The sequence below is a fragment of the Sinocyclocheilus grahami genome, unplaced genomic scaffold (genome assembly GCF_001515645.1).
Source record: "Sinocyclocheilus grahami isolate Dianchi unplaced genomic scaffold, SAMN03320097.WGS_v1.1 scaffold462.1, whole genome shotgun sequence".
NCBI lineage: Eukaryota > Metazoa > Chordata > Actinopteri > Cypriniformes > Cyprinidae > Sinocyclocheilus > Sinocyclocheilus grahami.
Genome location: NW_015505641.1, coordinates 1,920,210 through 1,947,903, shown reverse-complemented (window position 1 = coordinate 1,947,903; position 27,694 = coordinate 1,920,210). Strand labels below are relative to the sequence as shown.

The 27,694-nt window shown below is 37.9% G+C and overlaps 3 protein-coding genes across 5 annotated transcripts in view; 2 read left to right on the top strand and 1 right to left on the bottom strand.

The window, feature by feature from the left end:
- The window catches only part of LOC107552971 (protein MRVI1-like), a 37,743-nt gene extending 36,209 nt beyond the window's left edge, over window positions 1-1,534 (top strand). The window contains exons 22-23 of the mRNA XM_016235032.1: window positions 471-602; window positions 680-1,534. Of these exons, the coding sequence (XP_016090518.1) occupies window positions 471-602; window positions 680-917 (370 nt within the window). The 3' untranslated portion in view covers window positions 918-1,534. The remainder of the gene's footprint in view (window positions 1-470; window positions 603-679) is intronic.
- A 3,171-nt stretch (window positions 1,535-4,705) lies between these two features.
- LOC107553013 (lymphatic vessel endothelial hyaluronic acid receptor 1-like) lies at window positions 4,706-9,974 on the top strand. Its single transcript, XM_016235089.1, has 6 exons — window positions 4,706-4,830; window positions 5,020-5,182; window positions 5,281-5,420; window positions 8,352-8,612; window positions 8,709-8,787; window positions 9,709-9,974. Exons 1-6 carry the CDS (start codon window positions 4,737-4,739, stop codon window positions 9,872-9,874), a joined length of 903 nt encoding a protein of 300 aa, XP_016090575.1. The 5' UTR covers window positions 4,706-4,736; the 3' UTR covers window positions 9,875-9,974.
- Window positions 9,975-10,196: 222 nt separating this feature from the next.
- On the bottom strand, window positions 10,197-27,428 carry ampd3a (adenosine monophosphate deaminase 3a). 3 transcript variants are annotated; one of them, XM_016235085.1, is made up of 16 exons: window positions 27,363-27,428; window positions 26,975-27,098; window positions 21,994-22,216; window positions 21,275-21,452; window positions 20,965-21,130; window positions 20,372-20,591; window positions 20,144-20,273; window positions 19,870-20,064; window positions 19,663-19,794; window positions 17,539-17,702; window positions 17,331-17,457; window positions 16,570-16,733; window positions 14,615-14,735; window positions 14,008-14,181; window positions 11,344-11,454; window positions 10,197-11,263 (listed from the first exon to the last, which is right to left on the bottom strand). In XM_016235085.1, the coding sequence occupies exons 2-16, from the start codon at window positions 27,033-27,035 to the stop codon at window positions 11,093-11,095; spliced, it is 2,337 nt and encodes a 778-aa protein (XP_016090571.1). In that variant the 5' UTR covers window positions 27,036-27,098; window positions 27,363-27,428; the 3' UTR covers window positions 10,197-11,092. The 3 variants fall into 3 exon arrangements, with proteins under 3 accessions (XP_016090571.1, XP_016090574.1, XP_016090573.1); XM_016235088.1 differs by lacking the exons at window positions 26,975-27,098; window positions 27,363-27,428 and adding an exon at window positions 24,057-24,144; XM_016235087.1 differs by lacking the exons at window positions 26,975-27,098; window positions 27,363-27,428 and adding an exon at window positions 23,133-23,297.
- Between the last annotated feature and the right edge of the window lie 266 nt (window positions 27,429-27,694).

The window sequence follows — 27,694 nt, the reverse complement described above, 5'->3', positions numbered from 1 at the left end:
ATATTTCTTAAATATATACATGTATGTGTGTGTGTGTGTGTGTGTGTATTTATATATACATATAAATATACACCGTACACACACATATATTATCTAATCAAAAACTTTTATTTTGGATGCGATTAATCGCGATTAATCGTTTGACAGCACTAGATTCCTTTTTTTTTTTTTAAAGGTGAAATGTCAAAACAGGGTTGAACAGAAAAGTTCTGTATTTTAGGGGGAAAAAACTCTATGTAGACTGATCTTAGCATGATCTTTTGATTGACTAAAAGCTAAATTTAGGTAGAATGTAAAAAAAAAAATGATGAGGACACGTTTCATTTTTTAAATTGTGTATGTTTACATTTTAATAGACATTCTTGAAAATGATCTTATGTAATCAGTACTTTTTTAAGCTTCACAGAAGGATTTAGAAGACAATTTGTGCTTCTACTGTATATTAATTAAGGAAATCAACTTCACTGTAGATACCAGGAAGGACTTAAGAGGTCTAAAGAACTTCAAGAGCTGAAGGAGGAGGAAGAGAAAGCGGAAGAGAAGCCGAAGGACTCTGAGGAGGAAGCAAGAGGAAATACTGATAAAGACAGGAAGACTAATAGGTAACTGACTTCAAAGTGTTTGCCCGTCAAATCATTGTCAATAAATCAGTAGTCATATTGTTTTTGTCCTATTGCAGCAGGTTCGAGGAGGCATTAGAGGTCTTTGACCGGATATTCCCAAAATTCTTCCGAGGAAATCGAGTGCTCTGGATCGTCCTCACTCTGTTTTTCGCTTCATTCATACTTGTTAATGTCATAAGCTTCTTCAGTAACCGCTACAGTGAGAGCGGAGACACGTCTGCAGAGAAGTCCGCCGTCCCAGGCAAGACGTTTTTTGGACTGAATGTAGGGTCGAAGACTCCTGCCCCAGAATGACATTATTTCCTTCCATCACGGAGAGACAGATCAAGGGAATTCTGCTGGCAATTTCCTTACCAAACACAGCTCATATTGTTTCTACCAGTCTTTCACACTGCATTTAGAAAATAGCAGAACTACTTGTTATTGTTTAGGGACCAAGTGTAATTAGATGAGCAATCAGATTTGCTTTGTAAACTAAATTGATAAGTTATAATACTTGAGGTTGGGATTTCTTGAAATCCGTTTTCTTAAGACTGTCACGTTTGATATATGATTATACCACTCGAACCTTATGATTAAACTTCTCAGGTTTTGTGAAATATATATTTGAAATATTAGGTACAATATTTAATACAGAATTTGGTACAGTATGTTTTAAAGTCTTTGCGATTGTTTATGTTGTTTATTTGAGTTGACATTCCAAGGTAGATCCTAAAGTGCAATATTTTGCGACTGGTAGTTGAGTTTAATAGTACAGAATTTTTCACAATTTTCAAGAGCACTTTTAACTAGCATGAGAGAGTTCATATTTGCACATGTGTGCTTGTGTTTACTGTTGTGCCACTTCACCTTGTAATAAAGGTGTTTGAAAATCACACGTGGTTGTTTCTAGAGTACATGTGCTATTCAATGCGTGGTAGAAATTTAAGCCTATTTTTTTAGGACAATTAAAGTTCATGACTTTGTCATAATGATGACTTTTATGCCATAATAATAAGAATTACTTCTTATGTCCTAATGACAACTTAGTATCTCATAATTTCAACATCATCATTTTTATGTAATAATTTTACCAAAGCATTTTTTTCTTATGTGGTGGAAATTGGCTTTCATAATGATCAGTTTATCTTATTGTGTTTGACACTTTATGCCATAATTTCAGCTTTTTTTCTTTTTTACTTTTTATTTCATAATTATGGAAAATAGGCTTCCATGGTGATTAGTTTATCTCATAATTGTAACTTTTTTTTACTTTATCAAAATTGTTGACTTATGTTATAATTATGGCTTTTTATCTAATAATTTTGACCTATGTCATAATTAAGACTTAGTATTTCATAATTGACTTTTTATCTCATTTTCAATGTATGTTCAATTTGACTTTTATCTCATTTAACTTTGTCATTTTTTAGGACAATCAAGATTTTTGGCATTACACCATTATTTTTAACTGCATTTCCCCTGCAAATTCTCACATTTCTGTGATAAAGAGTTAAGTGCAACAAATGGTACTATGATGTCATATGTATATTTAAATAATAAAAAAAATTGCATTAAAAGGTCCTTGAAAGATTCTTTTCATATTATGCTAATGATAATTAATTATCATTAAAATAATGTCAATAATTGCCATTTAAATGTCATGGTGCAAAAAAATAATTATTTTCATACATATATATATATATATATATATATATATAGTGTGTTATTTTCTCTTTATTTGGACAAAAGGTTCTTGACAGGTTTCATATATTTCAAAGTATCGTTAGCACAATCTTCCACTTGACACAGTATTAACCAATATTACTCTAATAAAATATGTACTTTTCAGAGAAATTATTTGCTCATTTTTTCCAAGTCACTTCCTGGCAGTGTGATGATGTTGTACAAGTGTGTGTGTGTGTGTGTGTGTGTGCGTGTGTGCGTGTGTGTTGGAGAGATGTTTTGCCGGAAGTTGGATAGAGCTGTGTCTGCGTTCTATCACAGGAAGTTAGATGGACATCAGCCCGTTAATAAGCAAGCAGAAGGGAACAGGAGGAAATTGTCCATTTAAAAAAGCAAAGCCGAACAAATAAGGCAGAAGATCTGAGCTCGTCGTCTATCTAGTGGCTCCCTTCATAAACAGCAGAGAGTCCATTCAAAGTTACTTGATAGTGATCATAGACTTGCTTTTACTACAAACCCCCTTCTGCAAATCGATTAATGTCATATATAAAGTCACACAAAATACTACAGACTATATTTATATATTTTGTCACTTAACCAAAAATCATATTTAATTGGTTATGTCATAGAAATTCAAAGAAATTATGTAATATTACTGAATAAGTCTGACTATTGGGTAATACCAAAACAAATAACAGGTTATACAGATACAACTTTTACATATCTAAATGAATATTCACAATATTCACAAATGTTTGCTTAATTCCTCACCATATGTCAATATAATCCCTCATAGACAGCATTGTGATTGCTCAATTGAGACATGTGCTTGTCTCCAAAAGACCCCAGTAATTTCACATACATCTCCTCTAGTGTTTAGAAGAAATCTCAACAATGTCTCACAATATAACAGTATATCAGAGTATATCAGTTAGAAGTCTCATCAATTTCTTCCAAGATCAAATGATCTGAGCTGCTATTCACAGATATTTTATGAACTCTTGCTATTTATGCAAGCCTATTTCCACCATGTGATCTGAAATATCTTTGATAAACATATCATATACAAATATAATAAAATTATGAGATAAGAATTCATAATTATGACATAAAAGTGACATTTTTTGATGACATCTCTTATCTATGGACTTTTTAATTTTTTTCTCATAATCACAACATTTGATCTCATAATTGTAACTTTTATCTTATGATTTAATATCTAATAATTTCACTTTTTATGTCATAATTTTGATTGTATCTCATAGTTATGGCTTGGTACCTCATAATTTCGACTGCTTATGTCATAACTATGACTTTTTTCCTTATGTAATCAAAATGTGTTTCCATGGTGATCAATTTATCTCAGAATTTTATGACTTTTTATCTCATAATTTTGACAGTTTATGTCATCATGATAATTTACCAAAGCATGATTTTTTTTTCTTATGTGGTGGAAATGGGTTTCCATAGTGATCAGTTTATCTTATAATTTGGAATTTGTATGTCATAATTTACTTTTTGTATCTCATAATTTAGAATTTTATGTCATAATTATAACTTTTTTCTTATGTGGTGGAAATGGGCTTCCATAGTGATCAGTTTATCTCATAATTTGGAATTTGTATGTCATAATTTACTTTTTGTATCTCATCATTTTTCATAATTTTAATAATTTTGACTTTTATATCATAATTATAACTTTTTTCTTATGTGGTGGAAATGGGCTTCCATAGTGATCAGTTTATCTCATAATTTGGAATTTGTATGTCATAATTTACTTTTTGTATCTCATAATTTAGAATTTTATGTCATAATTATAACTTTTTTCTTATGTGGTGGAAATGGGCTTCCATAGTGATCAGTTTATCTCATAATTTGGAATTTGTATGTCATAATTTACTTTTTGTATCTCATCATTTTTCATAATTTTAATAATTTTGACTTTTATATCATAATTATAACTTTTTTCTTATGTGGTGGAAATGGGATTCCATAGCGATTGGTTGTCTTAGGAAAAACATCTGAGACCAAATTTAAATGAAATGAAAAAATGCCCGGAACATTCCTCTGGCTTCTGGATTTCCTGCCATAGGTTATGGATTTATACTATACTTGCTATAACACAAAGGATGAAAACGTTTGACTGTGCGGTGCAGTGCGTCAGCAGGTCTTCTGTCATCACTGGGTGTTTTCATGGTGAAAACATTCTCACCTTGGCCTGAACCAGACTCCTGAAGAGCACGGTCCCTCATCAGAGATGCCAGCGTGCCTCCTGTTTCCTCTTGGTCATGACACTTTGTACGGGTCATTTATGCAATTACCGCCCCTCTACGCACAGGCCGCACCCCTGGGGAGTTTAGCCTCCCTATAACCTCTCCACTTGGCACTCAGGCACACATCCCCGATCGCACTTTGCTCAGAGTCTCAGAAAGAGCAGACTTCACCGCCATGGCAAGAGTCTGGATGAGGATGTTGAAGATGATGATGCTTTTCAGTGGTTTATTCATGTCTAGCCTAACTTTTGACATCCATTTGGTAAAGGGTAGGTCCTTTATGGGCATTTATTTATCTTAATTATCTGTGGATGTATAGTTTTTTTTCATGAGATATTTGACTGAATATTTGACTGCTTATAAATAATAAAAATGTGACCAAATGTAGACTCACCTTTAACAGTTTGTTATATGTGAACTAAGTATTCTATTTCTTTTTTTCTCTCTCTGATTAACAGTGAACCCTAAACAAACCATCTCTGGTGTGATTGAAGCTTCCATTGGAAATCAATATGCCTTAAATGCATCAGCAGCCAGAGATCTTTGTGAGCATCTAGGTTTGACTATTGCAAGCAAAGCACAAGTAGCAGAGGCCCAGAAACACGGTCTGGAGACATGCAGGTCAAAACAATGTATAATGCTGTATGGACCATTAAATGAATTATTTAAACTGTAAATGAAAAAAAAAAAAGATCAACATTCTTCTTTTTAAATCTCAGGTTCGGGTGGATAGACGAGCAAATAGCTGTTGTTCCCCGAGTTCAGGTCAAATCAAACTGTGGCAGTGGCAAGACTGGGGTTGTCGTGTGGCGTGCAAATCCAAGTACAGAATTTGATGTCTTTTGCTTCAATTTAAGAGGTAAAATATTTTACTTGATAATTTTAGACACCATGGTTATATATCAATGATTGACAATTATGAACACATTCCATAACAACCTCATCTTTTGGTTTTGCATGCTCTCACCTGCTGCATTTTGAGCTCTTAAATGCATTTGCATCAAGATTTGCGTCAAGTAAAGTAAAGTGTGTAATTTTTAAAACCAATTAAAACACAATTAACCATTTTTATATGGATGTTTCGGACCTTTCGTAGGCTGTAATTTTTATTTGATTTATTCATTATTGCTCAGAAATCATTAACATTTTGTAAAGTCACTAGTTATTTCATTGTTAAAAATGTGTATTCTTAAAAATTGGCTTTTAAAAATTTCTAGCGTCTAAGGCCACTGAGTGTGTGACTTTATTTGTACATGTGGTTTCAGTTGATGCATAATTTTAGAACAACTGTATAATTTTTAAAACACAATTAACCATTTTTATATGGATGTTTCGGACCTTTCGTAGGCTGTCATTTTTATTTGATTTATTCATTATTGCTCAGAAATCATTAACATTTTGTAAAGTCACTAGTTATTTCATTGCTAAAAATGTGTATTCTTAAAAATTGGCTTTTAAAAATTTCTAGCGTCTAAGGCCACTGAGTGTGTGACTTTATTTGTACATGTGGTTTCAGTTGATGCATAATTTTAGAACAACTGTATAATTTTAACTGAATTTTGATGCAAACCTAATGATGAATCATTAAGGTTCGTACACAGATTGTACGCACAAATATGTGTGTGGTTAGTTAATGAGTCCCACTGATTGTAAATGAATAGCCAGGTCCTTATTAATACAAACAAACTTTCTGATACATGTTTTCAAGTGAAGTGAAGTGTGGCCAAGTATGGTGACCCATACTCGGAATTTGAGCTCTGCATTTAACCCATCCAAGTGCACACACACAGCAGTGAACACACACACACACACACACACACACGTCAGGCCATCCGGGATTTCAGTATGGTGATAAGTATTACATGGCATTGTGGGTGTATATATGCATAGTTTGTTGTTTTCTTGGGGCGTCTGGCAGAGCATTTGGACCCAGAAGCGGTGAAGCATGATGTCAGGCGTAACAAGCAGATATTCTTAACCACTCCTATCCAACCGTGAATCTGCTATGAGCAAGAGGTGGAGTGGAGGTGCGCCACAATAAAACCCCACCCTTTATTCAATATTCCATTTCACCTGGAAATACATCACAACACTGAAGTCACTTGCAACTTCCGGTTCACGGGTACTTTGATATTGATATTTTTCAAGGTATTGAAGTTAGAAATGACTGTATCATGACCACTAATTCACATACTTTGTCAATAAGATAAAAGTGGGTTTTGTTCAAAGTAGCTATTATCCACATAGATCTTTCATATGAATTAATATTTTTTTAATTAAATATCGCAGACTAAAAAGTAAGTAGTAACTAGTAGTTTTTGAGAGGAGTACTTTGTACTTTTACCTAAGTACTGTTTTGACACCAGTACTTTTACTTGTAATTGAGTATTATTTCAGCAATGTAACAGTACTTGTACTTAAGTACAAATTTCCAGTACTCTTTCCACCACTGGACGGAAGGTGGAACATGATTTCTACTAAGGGGGGCCCCCGAGCAGGGGCGTGTCTACGTGGTGGCCAGGGGTGGCACCGCCCCCCCCCCTGAAATTTGGCTGGCCACCCCAAGTGTCCCCCCTACCAGATGTCTTGCGATAGGCTTGTTTTTAGTAAGTTTCTAACTGCATCTGGCAGTGGCGGATCCTGGCATGTGTAGACAGCTGCCTAGGACCGCTTTCTTCTCTTCTTTATACTTAATTTCAGGCAGTTTTTATAGTGTGATCTTAATGACAATGTCAAGAGCGCATAATGTTACGCGATCCATGTGCGTGAGGACGATTATCTCTCCACTCCCAAGCGGATTTCCTTCACTCACACAAAACTGGACGTGTATACGATGTATTATAACATACATCGTTCCGCAAACACAACCTCCCCCCCCCCCGGCCCTCCTCTTTTGAGCCAGTGCCCCCGACCGCCCCCCCCATTTAAAATGCTCTAACATGCCACTGGTTGGGGGTCCGGTGCCTTGCTCAAGGGTCTCACCTCAGTCATGGTATTGAGGGTGGAAGAGAGTGCTGGTTATTCACTCCCCACACCAACAATTCCTGCCAGACCTGAGACTCGAACCTGCAACCTTCGGGTTACAAGTCCGACACTCTAACCATTAGGCCTCGACTGCCTCCTTTAAGTATTTTTTTTCCAAAAATGTGGGTTATTTGGCAGGAATAAGAAAATAATTCATACTTTTAAGTCGTCACTTAGTTATTCCAATGCTAACATTATATTTTAAAAAATTGGCTTTTTGTAATTTCTAGTTTGTAACACCGCAGAATGTGATTTTTTTTTTTTTACATGCGGTTTCCAACGTGGTTTCAGTTTCAAATTTTAAAGCAAGTTTTTGATCAATTTTAATGCAAACTTAATGGCAAATCATGACGAATTATATACACAGATATTTACGCACAAATATGCGAATGCGTAGTTAGTGAATAAGTCCCATTGATTGCAAATTAATTCCCGATCTATTATATACAGTATCATTCTGTTTAACTCTATCCACATATTATTAATACAAGCCAACTTTCTAATATATTTTTAGTATGTACTCCTTTCCAGGTTTGTGTGTCAACTGGCATCAAATCAACACAAACTGTTAGTGTGCCAAGGAAATAGGAAATTCTGGATGTAACATCATCACAGATTGGTTTCCTATGAGGGCCAGGGATGTGGTAGATGAAAGGAAGTGAGTGGGATGAATTGACAAATGCCTGATCAAGGCAAACGTAACCGTTGAGATTTATTTGATTGTCATGTCTGTTATGTAACAAGCCTGAATCGTTTCTGTTTGCAGATTTTGAGGCGCAAAACCAGGCTTCCATGACTGCTCACCAAACAACAAGAAGAAAGCCAATCACAACACATTCAACTGTTTTTCCCACTGCTCAAGCAGGAGTTCATCTGAGGAAAACCCCATTTTCTAAACTACCTTCTCCATCGTCTTCGCTCAGTTCTCTTTCTACATATGTTCCTCCTTCACTCTCTCACAGTCCATCTGTTTACCACATGGATGATGAAGGGAAGCATTTGCTCATGAGTGGAACCCCAGTTGAAGGTATGATTCTGCTATTCATTATTTGACAGCAGTTATTGTTCAGGTAAACCCCAAATGCTTGTTTATATTTACTGTTTTCTCTTTTCTGATTTGCAGCTGTTCCAGCTGCTTTACTGATCACAGTCACCTTCGCAGTCATGCTTGCTGTATTTCTAGCGATTTACTATTTCAAAACGTAAGTTATGTTCTCCTGTTTAACTTTATCCAGATGCTTTCAAATATTAAAATAAGCTCAGTACCTCAGAGCAAATTTTAATTCAAGTTTTTTTACTCAAAGTTTAAAACCTGAGGATACAGGCGTGTTTTAAACATGTCCACTCATATATGTGACCCTGGACCACAAAACCAGTCTTAAGTGTCAATTTTTCAAAATTGAGATTTATACATAATATTAAAGCTGAATGAATAAGCTTTCCATTGATGCATGGTTTGTTAGGATGGGACAATATTTGGTCGAGATACAACTATGTGAATATCTGGAAACTGAGGGTGCACAAAAAATCTAAATATTGAGAAAATCGCCTTTAAAGTTGTCCAAATGAAGTTCTTAGCAATGCATATTACTAATCAAAAATTAAGTTTTGATATATTTTTACGGTAGGAAATTTACTAAATATCTTCATGGAACATGATCTTTATTTAATATCCTAATGATTTTTGGCATAAAAGAAAAATCTATAATTTTGACCCTTACAATGTTTTTTTGGCTATTGCTACAAATATACCCCAGCGACTTAAGACTGGTTTTGTGCTCCAGGGTCACATATGTTCAGTTAGATCACTAGCCTAATAAAAGCTGTGAATATGCTGTAATTGGAAACCAAATTCTACCCCATACGTGCTTCATCCATCCATAGCAGTATAAAGTCTAAGACGACTGCTATATCAGTTAGTTCAACATAAACAACATAAAAATAAATAAATACACGAGGACCTACAATAATGTACAGTATTTGAAAAATAATGTGTTTTTTGAACATTAAAGCATGTCAACATATTCTGTTACACCAAATACACAAAATAATGATCTTTAAAAAAGCATCATATGACCCCTTTAAGAGAGGTTGATCATTGCTGAAATGTCTCTGCACTACAGGAACAGACCCTGCAGGACGCAGTGTGACAGCGAGCAGCAGAAGGAGTACACTGAGACGGAGGTTTGGGAGCACTGTAGTAAGAAAGACCTGCAGAATCCACAGGAGGAGCATGTGGAGGAGAACGAGGAAGAAAACAACAGCAGCAGTTCTACAGACCAGGACTAACACTTCTCTGTATTTATCGAGACATCATGGGACGGCTGAGAGTTTGAGACTGTAATGAATTTTTGGTTTTGTAATGAACTAATAAATAAAAAAAGACACAGATGTGTGTATTTATATGTAAACTGGCTTCTGATTGTGCATTTTTGATAATTATTTTATTACATTAAATATTTTCTTGATTTTGCTAAATGGACATTTAATTCAAATGGATAGTTCTGGAAATAATTCATAAAGTGTAAGTTTGCTGGTTTATATATTCCATATATCATTCCAAAAAAAATTACTTTTATTCATCAAGGACACATTCAATTTATTAAGATATTGTTTCTATGCTTATGAATGAAGCCTCTTTTGCCCACCAGTGCTGCATTTATTTTATGAAAATACAGCATTTTAATATATTTTAAAATGAAGTTCAAATAAGATTACATGGCAAAGTAGGACATTAATGAAAAGCACACAAAGTACAGAGAGAACTTATTTCCTAAATTACTTTTTACCAACCATAAAAAGAAAAGAAAAAAATTTACTGGGTCAAAGCTGCATTTTGATTAAGTTAGTTCAGTATTAGTTAATTCAAAGAATAAATATGCTGGCCTCCCGATACAGGCACTCCATTAAATAAATGTAACCAACGTTCCACACATTAAAATATTCTCAAAGAAATTAATTCAAACAATGCAATATTTTTTCTCTTTTTACAAGCATTACCTGCTGCATTAGTTAAAACTGCAACCATGTTTGATGTTTTCAGAGTCTCTTGTTCCATTTATTTACATTTTTCTATTACTGACAGGACAGTGGAGAATGGACAGGAAATGATGCCAAAAATATGAGGCTGTATAAACGCCTAAGCTAGGGGGTTTTCTTTGTATGTTATGCATAGCAGCGGTGGAATGTTCCAGACATTTATCTCGGTGTCTGCCTATTTCTGCTGCACAAAAATGTTTTGAGGTTATAGTTCATAAATCTCCACAGGAGGGAGACAGTGCCCATGTAATCTAATGTCAAGCATGCCAAACCCTTTTTGAAACGCCCATTTCAAGTCATTGCATAGGCAGACAATAGTGTTTATGAGAAGGCTGGGTATTAGAAATCTGAGAAGCAGAGCAAGACTAGATAATAAACTACATAACATTTGGGTCCCTGTGCATCCATTTCTACTGTATATAAAAATAGCAATCATGCATATATGGGCACAGAGGGCTTATTGGACAGCTACTGTGACCCAACAACCTCTGACTTTACTGCATCTACGAGGAAGCTGAGTTCATTACACAGTGTCTCGTGTCTGTAGGCCATGCGGATCTGGGCTACATTTGTTCGCCGAATGTCATTCCCCTCTGGTCCGTCTTTCAGGTAACTGACCCCAAGGAAATGCTTTTTCTCCTGGGGAAAATGGCAAAGATGCGTCAGTGTTGTGCCGAATAAATTTTTACATAATGTTATGAACTGAGCATGTGCACTACCTCATGGGAAAGGCCACTCTGCAGGACGCTGTTCCTAGCGATCTCACACACGTCACATGTGCTCAACTTCCACAGTTGGGCTGCAATAGCGTACTCCTCCATTAAAGCCTCCTGCAGTAGTAAAACAATCACAACATTTCTGTATTGAAAAAGCATGTAATTCTACGGTGGTAGTTTTTGGTGTTTGTCAAAAATGTTTTTACACAGGTAGTGGGAGAAAAACACATGGATTCGGACAGCAATAAAATCATTGACTAGCCCCTGCAAATGTTTAAAATACCTTACGTTATTACGAGAAACAGTTACATCCCAATTGGTCTTAAGAATAGTTTTTTTTATTGGTATAATATTTCATGATGAACACTACTGGTCTATATCTGATGAAAATATTTTGTCTAAAGTTTAAATAAACTGTTCCATTAAAAAAGAAATATGGGCAGGCTTTACATACGGTGGCCGAGAGAGCTCAACGTGCTGCAAATGAAAAAATCACATGCAAATTAAGAAAACATCTTCATCAATTTGACAACACACGTGCTGCAAATTCTCACAACACAACCAAATACAGAAACGCGCTGCAAATTTTCACATCACAAATACAGAAACGCGCTGCAAATTCTCACAACACAAACACAGAAACGCGCTGCAAATACAGAAACACGCTGCAAATTCTCGCAACACAAATACAGAAACGCGTTGCAAATACAGAAACGCGCTGCAAAATTCTCACAACACAAACACAGAAACGCGCTGCAAATACAGAATCGCGCTGCAAATTCTCACAACACAAACACAGAAACTCACTGCAAATACAGAAATGCGCTGCAAATTCTCACAACACAAATACAGAAACGCGCTGCAAATACAGAAACGCGCTGCAAATCCTCACAACACAAATACAGAAATATGCTGCAAATACAGAAACGCGCTGCAAATACAGAAACGCGCTGCAAATCCTCACAACACAAATACAGAAATATGCTGCAAATACAGAAACGCGCTGCAAATACAGAAACGCGCTGCAAATCCTCACAACACAAATACAGAAATATGCTGCAAATACAGAAACGCGCTGCAAATACAGAAACGCGCTGCAAATCCTCACAACACAAATACAGAAATATGCTGCAAATACAGAAACGCGCTGCAAATACAGAAACGCGCTGCAAATCCTCACAACACAAATACAGAAATATGCTGCAAATACAGAAACGCGCTGCAAATACAGAAACGCGCTGCAAATCCTCACAACACAAATACAGAAATATGCTGCAAATACAGAAACGCGCTGCAAATACAGAAACGCGCTGCAAATCCTCACAACACAAATACAGAAATATGCTGCAAATACAGAAACGCGCTGCAAATACAGAAACGCGCTGCAAATCCTCACAACACAAATACAGAAATATGCTGCAAATACAGAAACGCGCTGCAAATACAGAAACGCGCTGCAAATCCTCACAACACAAATACAGAAATATGCTGCAAATACAGAAACGCGCTGCAAATACAGAAACGCGCTGCAAATCCTCACAACACAAATACAGAAATATGCTGCAAATACAGAAACGCGCTGCAAATACAGAAACGCGCTGCAAATCCTCACAACACAAATACAGAAATATGCTGCAAATACAGAAACGCGCTGCAAATACAGAAACGCGCTGCAAATCCTCACAACACAAATACAGAAATATGCTGCAAATACAGAAACGCGCTGCAAATACAGAAACGCGCTGCAAATCCTCACAACACAAATACAGAAATATGCTGCAAATACAGAAACGCGCTGCAAATACAGAAACGCGCTGCAAATCCTCACAACACAAATACAGAAATATGCTGCAAATACAGAAACGCGCTGCAAATACAGAAACGCGCTGCAAATTCTCACAACACAAACACAGAAACGCGCTGCAAATACAGAAACGCGCTGCAAATCCTCACAACACAAATACAGAAATATGCTGCAAATACAGAAATGCGCTGCAAATACAGAAACACACTGCAAATTCTCACAACACAAATACAGAAACACGCTGCAAATTCTCACAACACAAACACAGAAACGCGCTGCAAATACAGAAACGTGCTGCAAATTCTCACAACACAAACACAGAAACACGCTGCAAATTCTCACAACACAAATACAGGAACACGCTGCAAATTCTGGCAACACAAACAGAAACACGCTGCAAATACAGAAACGCGCTGCAAATTCTCACAAAACAAACAAATACAGAAACGGGCTGCAAATTCTCACAACAGAAAAAAAGAAACGCGCTTCCCTTAAACATTTCCGATGTGGTCTGTGCATATTTGCAGCGGCGTTTCTGTTTTTGTTTAATTGTTTTGTATTTGCAGCACGTTTCTTTGTTTGTGTTGTTACAAATTGCAGTGCATTTCTGTATTTGGTTGTGTTGTGAGTATTTGCAGCGCGTTTCTGTTTTTGTTTGTTTTGTATTTGCAGCACGTTTCTGTATTTGGTTGTGTTGTGATTATTTGCAGCGCGTGTGCTGTCAAATTGATGGAGATGTTTTTTTCTATTTGCAGCGTGTTGAGCTCTCTCGGCCACCGTATTTACAGGTATAAAATAAATCCATAATTTCAGGGAGTACTTCAAGTAAATGTAGGAAATTGTGGCCCAGCTGTAAGTCTGACCTTGGTGTAGTGGAACTGCATGGGATCATCAGTGGAGAGCGACACACACAGGCCTTTGTGTAGGAACTCTCGCAGAGGGTTCTTGGAGTATTCCAGGAACAGACTGTTGTTACTCAGTGGGGACATGGCAATGGGCACTTGGGCAAGATAATACAGGTACTGCAGCACTGGACTCTGGAAAAAACACACACATGTGTTACATGAAAGCTTGTTCAATTTGATCATAAGATCAAATGCTCTGATCAAGCTCTTTGGCCCGCCTGCTTCCATTTGCATGTTTCTGTGCAGCGTCAGAGGCTCCATTGATTCTAGGCTCATCACTAACACAAGTACATAATCAAATGAAGTGGTAACAAACACATGTCTCATCTGCATTTGCTTCATGAATAGACTTGGGCTGAAGATCTGTACTCTGAATCCATTTTCTTTGCCATCAATGAATGTACAAAATATTTGGTAATTTGACTAATAAGCTCTTAAAATGGATAGTTATGTTTCACGTTGTTAAAATAAAATTGCATTTGACTTTGAACTAAACTTCAAAAGCACACTGCCCAATTTTCCTAATTTTGAACACAATAGTTTGGACTGATCTTCTACTTCTAACCTTTTTCAGGTTTAAGCCATGCGAGATGTTGTGTGCAGTGAGGAAAGCTGAAACCAGGTGGGTGATAGAACCAGCTTCTCCACAGTGTGGACGGAACTGGAAGGTACTAAGACCACGTTCTCTGTGAAAACACACACATATACAAGCTGTAACAACCAACAGAAAAATATAGGCCTCCTTTTGTTGCAGATATAATATCCAAATAACAAGAAATTAGAACAAATGAGAAAAATAAAGTTGCAGTTACAAGAGTGAATATACTATATATTGATAAAGAGACAACATGCACTATGGCTAGCATACAACATCACAGCTGCTATTCTGGGCACTTTTCAGTCCCACAAGACTTCTGTTTTTTGTGGCCTAAAATGAATGATTTTGCTGCGGCTGTTCTCAAAAGTTGTGGAGATTTCATTGATTGCAGTGAAAACGCACCAATTATCATGATGTTTTTATGTAATTGAAGTTAGTGACTGTAAGATTACAATTAATATTTTTGTACATAATTACTGAATTTGGGGTCCTTGTCCCTCATACACAAGGCAGTTTTGACATCAGCATAGAAATATTCATAATTCTGCTTTGCTGAAAGTACAGAATTGTATATAAAGACAAATATGCAAGCTGCTTGATTTTGTGTTCAATTCTGCACTTGTAAAATCGCTAAATCCTGGAGGAACTGACTTTTAGTGCTTCAGATGGCAAAATAGATGGCATTTCTTGGTTCAATTTCACATTGTGATAAAAGTCACTGACATATGTTCAAGAGCTGTTTGTCTGTCTATATGTGACTCTGCACCACAAAACCAGTCATAAGGGTCCATTTTTTTAAATTGAGATTTATACATCATCTGACAACTGAATAAATAATCTTTCCATTGATGTATGGTTTGTTAGGATGGGACAATATTTGGCCGAGATACAACTATTTGAAAATCTGGAATCTGAGGGTGCAAAAAAAAACTAAATATTGAGAAAAAAAATCGCCTTTAAAACTGTCCAAATTAAGTACTTAGAAATGCATATTACTAATCAAAAATTACATTTTGATATATTTACGGTAGGAAATTTACAAAATATCTTCATGGAACATGATCTTTACTTAATATCCTAATGATTTTTGGCATAAAAGAAAAATCAATAATTTTGACCCATACAATGTTTTTTTGGCTATTGCTACAAATATACCCCAGCGACTTAAGACTGGTTTTGTGCTCCAGGGTCACATATGTTACATCTGCAATGGGGCATAGTGGGTATCTCAACTCACATCCTCTGGCATGGAATTTTTAATGGGGTCACCAGAGGGACACGGTAAAAATTCTACAGTGTCATACTAAAACATACACTGAAAAAAAAATGGTTGTCTGCAGTTGTTATATCAATGATCCCCTAAAATTTCTTCCTTTTATGTCATTGGTCATTTTTATTTAGTCAAGCCAGTGCATTTAGATGTCACAAAATAAAGCACTATTTAGGCTATCTGAAACTTTTTCTGTAGCATTTACTGTAATTCCTGTGTAAATACATTTTTACCTCTTCAATGCATTCAGAGGCCCCGGGATACTGACCCTAATCCATTATTATAAAGTGGAAAGGTGATGTCAGTTTGTTCTACTGACAGTATTCCACAGGCTTTAACAGTATCTCAGTTGTAACCCAATATGTGTGTATTACTGATACAGTGGTATTTATAGATGTCCTGGTGCATAGTGAAACACTCACACATGCAATTGTAACCCTTTTCTTCTTGAATGGCTTCCAGTACTTATTCAAGGTTTATCAAAGCCTGGGGGTATCATGGAAGATCTTTATTGCAAATATTAAAGTATAATCTCTGTTTACTTCCTCCGTCAGTGCAGACATTTTTCTATTGTTATGGGAAATGTAGCCTCTCTCTTCACCTAATGGAATTTTCCAGTTTGTGTGTGGAACAGATGTAATGGAGCACATACTTCCTGAGGTTGTTGAGCACCATGATGTTGGCATACATGTGGAAAAGGTAGTAGCTGTAGGGAGGGTTGTCATCTGTTGTCCATTGCTCAGGCTTGGGGCTCTTATAAGAGAACATGTGATCGCTATGTTTGGATTCATCATCCACACTGTCAAAGCCAGTCACCTAAGAAAGGTTGGAAAAGTTTCTGTCTGATCTGAAGTGCACGATGTCAAATAATGTTCTAAAATTGCAATAACTATGATCAGGAATTAACCCAAAAAAAGTATAAAATAAACAACACGGACAAAAGAATGTGGACACCAGCTTCCATGCTTCTGGGAAGGTTTCCACAAAATGTGCATGGACATGGAAGCAGGGATTTGCTCCCATTCCGACACAAGAGCATTAGTGAGGTCAAGCATTGGTCAGAGGTCAGGCGTTTGCTAATGGGGCCTGACTTGCCTTTGTCATTTTAATTAATCCTTAAATATGTTGAGTGGGGTTCAGGTTTGGTCTTTGTGCAGACTAGTCAAGTTTTTCATACAGGAGCAGGAAAGATTGTCCCTGAACTGTTTAACATGTTGAAAGCACACAGGTTTCTAGAATATTATTATATGCTATAAACATTACGATTTGAATTCACTGGAATTACTGTAATATTCAAACTTGTTAATTAAAAAGGAGTTTCCATATACATCTGGCCTTGTGGCATTTAAAATAGTTACATGAATGTTACATGAAGTACACTGATTAAAAATGTATTATGAACATTGAACTTACATATTTTAGAAATACATGGAGCTCTTTGTGCTTCTGAGGATTCACTGTAGCCTCGAAAAGAGGAAGGAAAATGTTCTCAAGCATCTTGGCAAAATTAGGAATCAACTTACGTGACTTGAAAATGTCACTGAAAGAAATAAGCATAAGATAATTGTAAAACAAGAAATGAATACTTTCTGAAAATGTAGAATTTGATGTAGCTACTTACTATATTCTGGGCACCTGAATGATCCAGCGCATGTTTGGGGAGTACACTTTGTGCTGAATAAACCAATGGGAGAGACTTTCCCACTCCTCAGGGGAACGTCCATAGATGGACAGTCGTGGTTCGGCATGCTGATACTTGCTCTCCTCAAGATCACGTGCTACTTCCTGACAGAGATAAAGAGGACTCTTTTTTTTCAGAGTGGAAAACTCTCTAAAGAATTTTCTTTAAGCCCAGAGTTTCAGAGTTGGGGCGTGTCAGTGAGAAAACATGTTGGATGCAATGGATGCAAAATGGGTGTTGTTTTACACAACAATTGATAAATTTTAACCAAAGTATGTTACAGACATTTCATGTAGACCCTAAAGAATCATATCAACTTGTGGAAAATGGGCATTTGATGTCCCCTTTAAATTCAAAATATATGAGTACATTTGGCATAAAATTTATAAGTTATAATATATGTTATAAAATAAACAAAGTAAATGTTAAAGGGGTCATATGATGCTGCTAAAAAGAACGTTATTTTGTGTATTTGGTGTAATGTAATGTGTTTATGCGGTTTAAGGTTCACAAAACACATTATTTTCCACATACTGTGCATTATTGTTTCTCCTCTATGCCCCGCCTTTCTGAAACGCGTCGATTTTTACAAAGCTCATCGGTCTGAAAAGCGAGGTGTGCTGTGATTGGCCAGCTATCCAGTGCGTTGTGATTGGTCGAATACCTCAAGCGTGTGACGGAAATGTTACGTCCCTTACCATACTGTGATGCCCTGTCAGGCCGGAGCGACGAGACAAAAACATTAAACCCCATTATAAACGAGGCATTTGTTGCATCCAGTGGGGACATAATTACGGATTATAATGACTTATACTGTCTTTTTACGCGTTGCATCGCACCGCGTAAACATAAAACCATGTCTGCATTTGTGATCGGAGAAATGACAAACAACAAGCGCTACTCTACACTGCTCAAAACTCACGGTTGAATCATCAGTGGCAAATCCTTTGAATATGAAAACTTACTTACAGTCTGTGAGTCAGAACAGCCGGCATTGTAGTCTACTCTCCCAGGATCAGGAAATAGTCCTCTATAAAACGTGCTGCACACATCTGAATATTTGGGTTGAACTGTTCTGGAACAGTGTTGTAAATACAACTTAACCACTGAGTTTTAGTCGTGTCCTCTTTTGGAAGGTCAAACAAAGTAGTTTCGCTTTCACAATGAAACACACAGTGTCTCACACGGCGGGCTAGAGTGAGCGGAGGCCGGAGGGCTTGAGTGAGCGGCGGCCAGCGGATTCGACGAAGGAGCGGCCGGTGGGCTTGCAGCAATCACATGTGACGACCCCGGGCTGGACTCCGCTTCGTCCACGGTGAAAGCCGATCCGGCGATCCACAGCGCGAAGTTAATGTATTTCCTCAGCAACCAGCTCCAGGCATGACAAAGCGGATATCATCCTCTTTTGGAAGGCCAAACAAAGTAGTTTCGCTTTCACAACGAAACACACATCGTCTTCACGACATGGCGGTGGCGGCAACAACAATACTACAGCAAGAATAAAAGTTACGCGTTCTTTCTTTACGTGAACATTTGCGCGGCATTATGCAAATCTTCCCACATCGTGACGTAGATATGTGGGGGCGTGTTAGAACGAGCCGTTTTAGGTAGGCGTGGTTGATTCTTAACTTTTATAAAGAATATCTCTTTGGATTTGAAACGTTAGTCTTCGCAACTTTACAGATCTTTTTTATGCACCAAGAGCTTGTAACACTCCAAAGAGAAAGGAAGAATTGAAATCGCATCATATGACCGCTTTAAGTTAGCTGAACTTTACATTTACCCTCAACAGGTAAACTATTGTTCACTAGCACAGTAGTTGGTATCTAGACTGTCTCTGTGTTTCTGACACAAAACTGTGCTTAAGCACTAACGTTATGTATGTTTAGAGCTTCAAAATATTCCCTTTTACACTGATATATGAAATGAACACATTAAAATCCATTAATATTTGTAAGAATATCATCTGTGTAGGTTAAAACATGGTGCATCTCTATAGTTTGACTGAATTTACCTACCAACCAAACCTACACCCTTAGTCTTGTTAAGACAATATGACTGTACCTTGATCAAACGGGCAAAATACTCCCCTTCGATGTAATTGTCAGTCTTCAAGAAGATTTCCCGTAGCTCATTTGCTCCTACTGGATTGTACTTGGAATTGAATTTGTCAAAGCGATGAAAGGTTTGTCTGCCCTGTAAATACATTACAAACATGAAGCATATCCTTGGGCTGTAACATATACAACATATAGATAAGACATTACTTACGGCATGAACATCTAAGGAGTCTACAGTAAGATCATAAGGGTCCATATTCAGGTTGTTAAACACCTGTTGGAGAGTTAGTTTAACCCCTGCCTTCTCCAGGACGACTCTCTCTGCATCAGTTTTATAGGTTGTTTGGATGAAATCAAGCAGGTGTTTTTGGTTCATACATGCTGCTGCATGGATATGTGTGTCTACCTGTAAGTTAGCATTTGTGTACGTTTAGACAGCAGGGTAAATTACATTTGCATATACTGATGTGTGTTTCAAATTATACCTTTCTGACATTGTAGAAATCTCTATGAGGAACACCCTTGAGTTCTTTTAGTTCTGCCATTTCGTTGAGCATTTCATGTAGGTAAAACTTTGACCCAAGGAAGTTTAGTCGTCTATGACAGTAGGTCTTACTGTTGAAAGAAGAAATACTGCTTTAGATCTCAGAATTCTGGAATATGCAGATAAGGAGAATTGTTGACTTCTGTGGTGATATTGGTTGGAGACTTACGTAGGCCCATCGGCGATCATGGCGAGCACGTGACTCATGTCAATGGCAAATGTTTCCAGGTCTGGATAAGGCAGACAGCGTGGTTTGTTCATACTCAGAGCTTCAGTGTTTTCATATACATAAATAATGCCATCCTTCATTTTCATCTGATAATTGAGGTTGTCTGGAATATTCTCCATGCTGTAAGGGTCCTGTCCTTCACCAGGGCAGGGACAGATATCTGTGGAGAGCAGAAGAATTACAAAAAAAAGGTAAGCTGTTGAAGCTGGTTGACCAAGAAAGTATTGTTGGTTAAGTTGGTAAGAAGACATCAGTAGACCGGTACAGAATCCCTTGCTGGTGACCGGCATAAAAAATGCTGGTTTTCCCATCAGAGGAGAAAGAATAATTCCCATTCTAGCACAGTATTTTCAAGTATTCTTAGTTGAGCTACAAATAACTAATGTTAACTTAAGTCTTCTAAAATTAGTTCAATGTTGATGTCTTGGGCAAAAATTCCACTGAAATGTTTATAGAGCCTAAAATAAACCTAGAAAAAGAGCATGGTCTCCATGTCATGTCTGGTTATGAACCCTAAGTAAATACAGATGTACCTGGAAGGATTTCATCTTCTTCTGTCCACCTTTCATTTGCTGCATTACGTAGAAACTTTGCAGTGGTCCATGGGAATCTGTGATATGCCAGTTTTGAGTATTTTTCTCGAATAAAAAGAGCTTTTAGCAGACTTTTAGCTGCTTGCTCATAGTCCTCAACTGTAATCTGTACGAGCACAGTGATTGTAAGACAAAACATGATTGTTAAAACATGGTCAGCTGTTAAAAGTGTCTTTGGTGGTTGAACTTTCAACAAATTATGACAGCAAGTAGAGAAAGTTGCTTGATTGTAAATTCTAACTTTACACACCCCAGCACAGTAGTCTCCACTTATGGTGACTCTTTGATACTCTGGGAAATTTTGAGAGATGGAGGAGCAGGTAGAGGAAGGGGAAATGAGGGGTGTCACCACACCCCGGACATTCTCCGTACTTAATGGGATTTGCAGTGACATAGATTGAGATCGAATCATCTTAAAACTCTTCTTCCTACAAAGGATAAAAGCAAAATGGGACTATAAATTAAATAATAAATTCATTAAGCATTTGTATCATATCATTAATTGTTCTGCTGGAAAATTGTTCTGATAGTAGCTGGTTTGACATATTTTCAAGATGGTCCAAAGTCATTAAGGTCATTAACCCATCCAAGCTGGTCTAGATCAGGGGTTTCTAATCCTGGGGGGGTCACTGTTCTACAGAGGTCAGCTCCAACCCTTATTAAACATGTTTGAACCAGCTAATCAAAGTCTTCAGGATCACTAGAAACTTCCAGGCAGGTATGCTGGGGCAGCAGGTTAGAAGCAGGATTGGAAACACTCTGGTCTACATAGTTGACCAGTTGGTGGACCTGGTTTCACCTATGTAGACCATATTGGTCAAGCTGGTAAAAGACCACTTTGGGCCAACATCTAACCAGCTACTATGTTCCAAAGACCAGCTTGTCCGCCATAGACTGGAATGACCTAGAGTTTCAAGTAAGGTGAAGCTAATGATAGCAATCTGCACTGAAGAACTAATTGATGCTGACCGTTTGGCGCTTTCCTCTGACTGTTGCTCAGCCAGTTCTCTGAGTAGCTCCCTCTGTTTGGCTTCCTGCAAGCCAATTGGACAGTCCTCTGGGACAGTGTACATGGACAGGGCATCTTTTGTGTCCTCTTCCTTCAGTGCTGAGGCATACACTTTCTCTGCCAGCAGACGAACTTCCTCATCCACATCACTCAGAGCAATCTTTGGGAACTGCCGTGGCATATCTGTATAGGGGCAAATTTAAACATACTTTAGTAACATTACGCTGCTGTATTCATAAAGTCACCTTTCAAGAGTTTACAGAAGTACCGTACTAGTTCCTGAGTTGCTGTCACTGCTCAAAACAACAGGGTTACTTTGATGTATGTTTCATGGCTCATATCAACACGCTTGCTGTAAATAGTCCTGGGATGCCATGTGCATTCCAAGGCCATTGATTCAGGCCTGCAGAGTCAGTCACTAGGCCAGTGCACAGCTGCAGACACACTGCCCTATAAAACAGTTATGTTTGTGTGAGGACAGATCAAGTGTCTGAGCCCTGGGTGTGACTTCTCCCTGAACAGTTAGGAACATGGTCCACAGTGGCCACATCAGATGCTATCCTTGGCAAGAACCAGATCCCTTTGTCAAGGTTTCCATTCTTTTAAGCCGTTCTGAGAAACTCCTATATCAAGTAGAGTTTGTGCCCATCATACTGACTGTTGCCAGGTGTGTAACCATAGGTACCGTAGACATCTGAGAACAAACCAGTAGATATCTGGCACAAAACTGGAGCATATTCCATCTAGCTCTATTGATTGAGAAATAAAACTGCCACAAATATCTTCCCACAATATCACAAGCTTCAATATCACCTCTATAACACACAAATCAAAGTCTGTCCAAAAAATAATGCTGATTCAAGGCCATGACTTTAGCTTCTCTCAACTGTTTTTGTTTTGATTGACCAATGCATCTATTTCCACCCCAAACTTTGCTTAGGATCACCGCACTCAAACACTTCAAGGAAAACAAGGAAGTCCTTCTATGCTGCCACTATACCTACAAGACCTGTCTGAAAATATTTACTGGTGCTGAAATGAGTACACTCTGTCTATGGTGAACTGACATGCACAGCTGTGCGACTGCTGCCATTCTTACCTTCAGCCCCCGTCACCGCCATCTCGGCTTCGGCTGTTCTTAGCTGCCACAATTCAAGTGTATTACTGGGTATACGTTTGCGTGTGCATGTGTGTTGTGTGGGCCATGTCCAGTCACACTCTGAGAAACTGCTGTTGTCTGACTACCGTTTTGTTTTCTTGAGTGCCTCTCTCTCTCTATTTTAAGAGGTTGAAAGCCTCACATCCACAGAGCTACTAATCCTTTAAATGTCACCACCACCTGTCAACAAAAAGTGACCCCGAAGCCTACAGAGAACCGCTTACAAACAGGACCTTGCTCAGTCCTCCCAGCCCGTCTCATGCGTACATACAAACACAGGTTTCCCAACTCTTTGGGATTTACTCCCTCACAACCCCCTAAAATCCAGCCCATAAATCCGTGAGCTGATCTCCTAAACCCAACTGTCCATGTGAATGGAATCTGTGGCCAAAGGAGCATCTCCTTTGACAGCTTCAGCTATCCCTCGCCGCCAAGAACAGCCTCTAATCCCAGCTCCGACCTTGCTTTAGGCACGTATCATTTCAGCCCCAGATAAACAGTCCTGCTGGCCATTATCATGGGTCTGCATGGGGCATCATGTCACTAAAAGTCCAGAGGTAATCACCCCTGAAACTGATACCTGTTGGTTGCTTCAGAGCTTAAACCGGGTGTTGACAGAAAGGGTGCTGTTCATGTTGTCCCAGAGCATGGGAGCATGCCCAGCATCTATTTGTATCACATCCATTTGAAACCATAGAATAAACAAACCATCTCACCCTTTGTCATCTTAGACACAGTGATTATTTGAAGAACACAGCATGATCCACAGCACACACACACACACACACACACACACACATACTGAGATATGGAAATCAAACCGTAAAAACTCAGTGTGAGGGGACAAAGGGAAAGTAGGTTTACCTGATCTGACTGTTGTCCTTTATGTTCCTGTAACAGCTGCTTTTATCTCATACCTTATCCAACTGGAGCTCCAATAGCATAACCTACGCAGCTCTCTTTCTCAGACCAAGTGCGCCTGTCAGCCTGACCTGAAACTTGGAGACAGGTCACGTGGACGCCTCACAATCCTAGTGATGTGCTGGGTATTATTACAGGCTGCTTGTGCAGGGCAGGGGGAGGAACTGGAAGTTGATTTGTCAGGCTGGAATTAAGATCCAGCTTGAATATCTCCCCATCCCATTCTCTCTCCCTCATATCGATAAGAGGGAGTTCTGGATTATGTGACTGAGGTATTTGAGGGTCTGTGTGGTGCAAAGGTTTATGGGAGATAAATGTAGTACAGGCAGGTCTTAATGGCTTGGTTGATGAGTATAGAAGCTAAACTGAAGCTACTGAGCCATGATCTGTAATATAAGCTGTGCAAGTTTCTTTGAATGCCTTTCTACATTGAGGTTGCAAATGCTTGTGTAAATAATGCATGAATACCACTCTGTTTTCTTGCACCTATGGGTCTATTTGATGGCTTAGAGGTGCTTCGCCATCAAGTGATCCTGTGCACGATGTAACTGCAAACTGATATTCTATATCAGGTTGTATAGTTCAGTTGTGTAGTCATTTAAAAGATTTAAACATTGAAAAATGACACTATTCAGTTGTAATCATAAATAATAGCCCTTCTTATTAGTAAAAAAAACTTTATAGGTGCATTTCTTCTCCATATTCTGTGCTACTCTTTTTTTACTCTTGAAATTCTGCTAATATTGTTGCCTCCCAAATGAGAAATTGCTTGTGTTATCCTCAATTTAAATCACTTTATCTAACAGCATATGCAGATGTAAATATGTACATCTATGAATATGTAATTGTATATAAAATATATAGATGTACAGTAGTCAGCATTAATGTGCACTACAGTAGGTATTTCCATTGTGGACAACAACTATGCATGTCACTTTTGCAGGCTGATTCTTACTCTGTGAGATAAACAGTCACTCTTTACATTGCTTTTGCCAGCTCCGAGACACTTACTTGGTATTTCCTCTGCTCTTTTTCTAGCAAAAAAAATCACTCATCACTTAATTAAAGCTTAAAGTGAAGGCCTGATTATTTCAGGGGCCTTGTCACAAGCCCATTGTTTTTTAATTTCCTTTGTTAATTTTTTTTTTATTTTCACAATTAAAACAATGAGTTGGTATTCCTCTTTTACCATTGTTCTCTTTTGAGCTAAGAAATGAGTCTCCTGACAGTTCTTTCCCAAGTGGTTCCATTCAGCATTAAGTCTGAGAATGATTCAGTGGGCTATATAACACTTTTAATTGTCAATTGTATTTTCTGAGTAACTTTTAGGAAGGTGTACTAATTTTTTCTGTGCACTAGTATATATGTATATTTACTGACATGTCTTATTGCTTAATTGAGCTTGGAAGTCCACTGTGAGAACATCGTGAGATTCAAGATTTAGTGCAAACACACATTTCCTAAGGAAATGAGCATGAGATAACTATAAGGACAGACCATGACAGGGATGCAGATAGGAATCTTAGGACCCATGTTTATATATAAAAAATGTCAGCTTTTGTCATTTACTGTATCATACCTACATCTTCTGCTTTTACTAGAATTGGTATTTGTATTGTAGCATTTCCCATGTTTCTGTCTGCTTAGGATGGATTGTGCCCTTAAAGGGATAGTTCACCCAAAAATTTAAAATTTGATGTTTATCTACTTACCCCCAGGGCATCCAAGATGTAGGTGACTTTGTTTCTTCAGTAGAACACATATGATGATTTTTAACTCAAACCGTTGCAGTCTATCAGTCGTATAATGCATGGCAATGGTAACAAAATCTATGAGAGTAAAAAAAACATGCACAGACAAATCCAAATTAAACCCTGCAGCTTGTGACGACACATTGATGTCCTAAGACACGAAACGATCGGTTTGTGCCAGAAACCGAACAGTATTTATATCATTTTTTACCTCTAATACACCACTATGTCCAACTGTCTTTGGGTGCGCGCACGCCATCCGGTGCGTGAGGTGTGTACGCGCTCTGGCGTAGTTTACGTTAATGGGTATGTTGATATCCAGCCGAAGAGCAATCAACCATAACTTCAGGCGAGCAGGCTCAGAAGTTGGGAATACGTGGAAAGTCACCACTCCCGAATGAGTTTGCGCGAGAGAACGTAATCTTTTAGTTTTAAGTCGGTTTGAACAATCCGGATAAGCGCAAGTAAGTACCATTTTGATTAGCCATCGTACCTACAATGACTGTGCACTGTGTAAACAATGAGTGACGTATACGCGCGAGAGATCACTTCCGGCGCTTGCGTAAACCACGGTGTATTAGAGGTAAAAAATGATATAAATACTGTTCGGTTTCTGGCAGAGACCGATCGTTTCGTGTCTTAGGACATCAATGTGTCGTCACGAGCCGCAGGGTTTCATTTGGATTTGTCTGTGCATGTTTTTTTTACTCTCATAGATTTTGTTACCATTGCCATGCATTATACGACTGATAGACTCCAACGTTTGGACTTAAAAATCATCATATGTGTTCTACTGAAGAAACAAAGTCACCTACATCTTGGATGCCCTGGGGGTAAGCAGATAAACATCAAAATTTTCATTTTTGGGTGAACTATCCCTTTAATTAGCAAATGTAAATGTTTCTGCAATGTCTCCCTTTTTAGGGCCCAGGATAGCATTCCGGGTTGCCCCCTTCTGGTAGGAATCAGAAACAATTTCTGCAGTGAACAATTCGATGATGGAATAAGTGCTGCAATAAAAAAGCCATTTTAAAAGGAATGATATTAAAAATGCTGATATTAGACCGTTTCTTGCTGCAGGATAGGGAGAGACAGATCAAAAGCTCTCACCCTTTCCCAAACATGGGTTGGAGAGCTGCTTTACTATGGGCGTCTGGAGTCTTCGCATCATTTCCTGTGTGCTCAGGCCTGGAGAAGGAGAAGACACAGCAGCTTGTGCAGTAGCAGGATAAGACTAGAGCAAAGGAGAAAATAATCGGTGGGTATTTCTTACTTTAATTATTGCAACAGATTTGATGTCATGTTGAATAAGTGGCATATTCTTATAACTGTTCATTAGAATTGCTGGTAAAGGGTAACATTAAACAGACACAAAGCTACTAAATGTATCATCATTATAAACAAAACTGTTAAGGTCTTTGACAATCACAGGTATGTACTGCATCAAGAGAAAGAAAACTATGCATTTATTCATAATATTCTAAATAGAAGCACTTACCCAGCCTCAGATCTTACAGAACTCTGCGTCCTCTCTGCAGCTGCACTGCAATTATAAACCCATGAAGTTCTCCCAGGAAAGAAATGAAAGAAGAAGAAAAAAAACCCCACTCAATTCTGCCCCCAAGTGATGTATGAGATACGGCACATGGAATTCACTGAGCAAAGCAACAGTCTATTTGCCACTTCATACCTAGAGTCAAAACACAGGGCCATAAAATTACAGTTTTTTGTCTTTCACTGATGTTTAGCATTATTTAAGTAGACATTAGTTTAAAGAGATTTTTTTTTTAAATACTAAATTTTTTCTTCCTCTGTTATTATTTATTATTG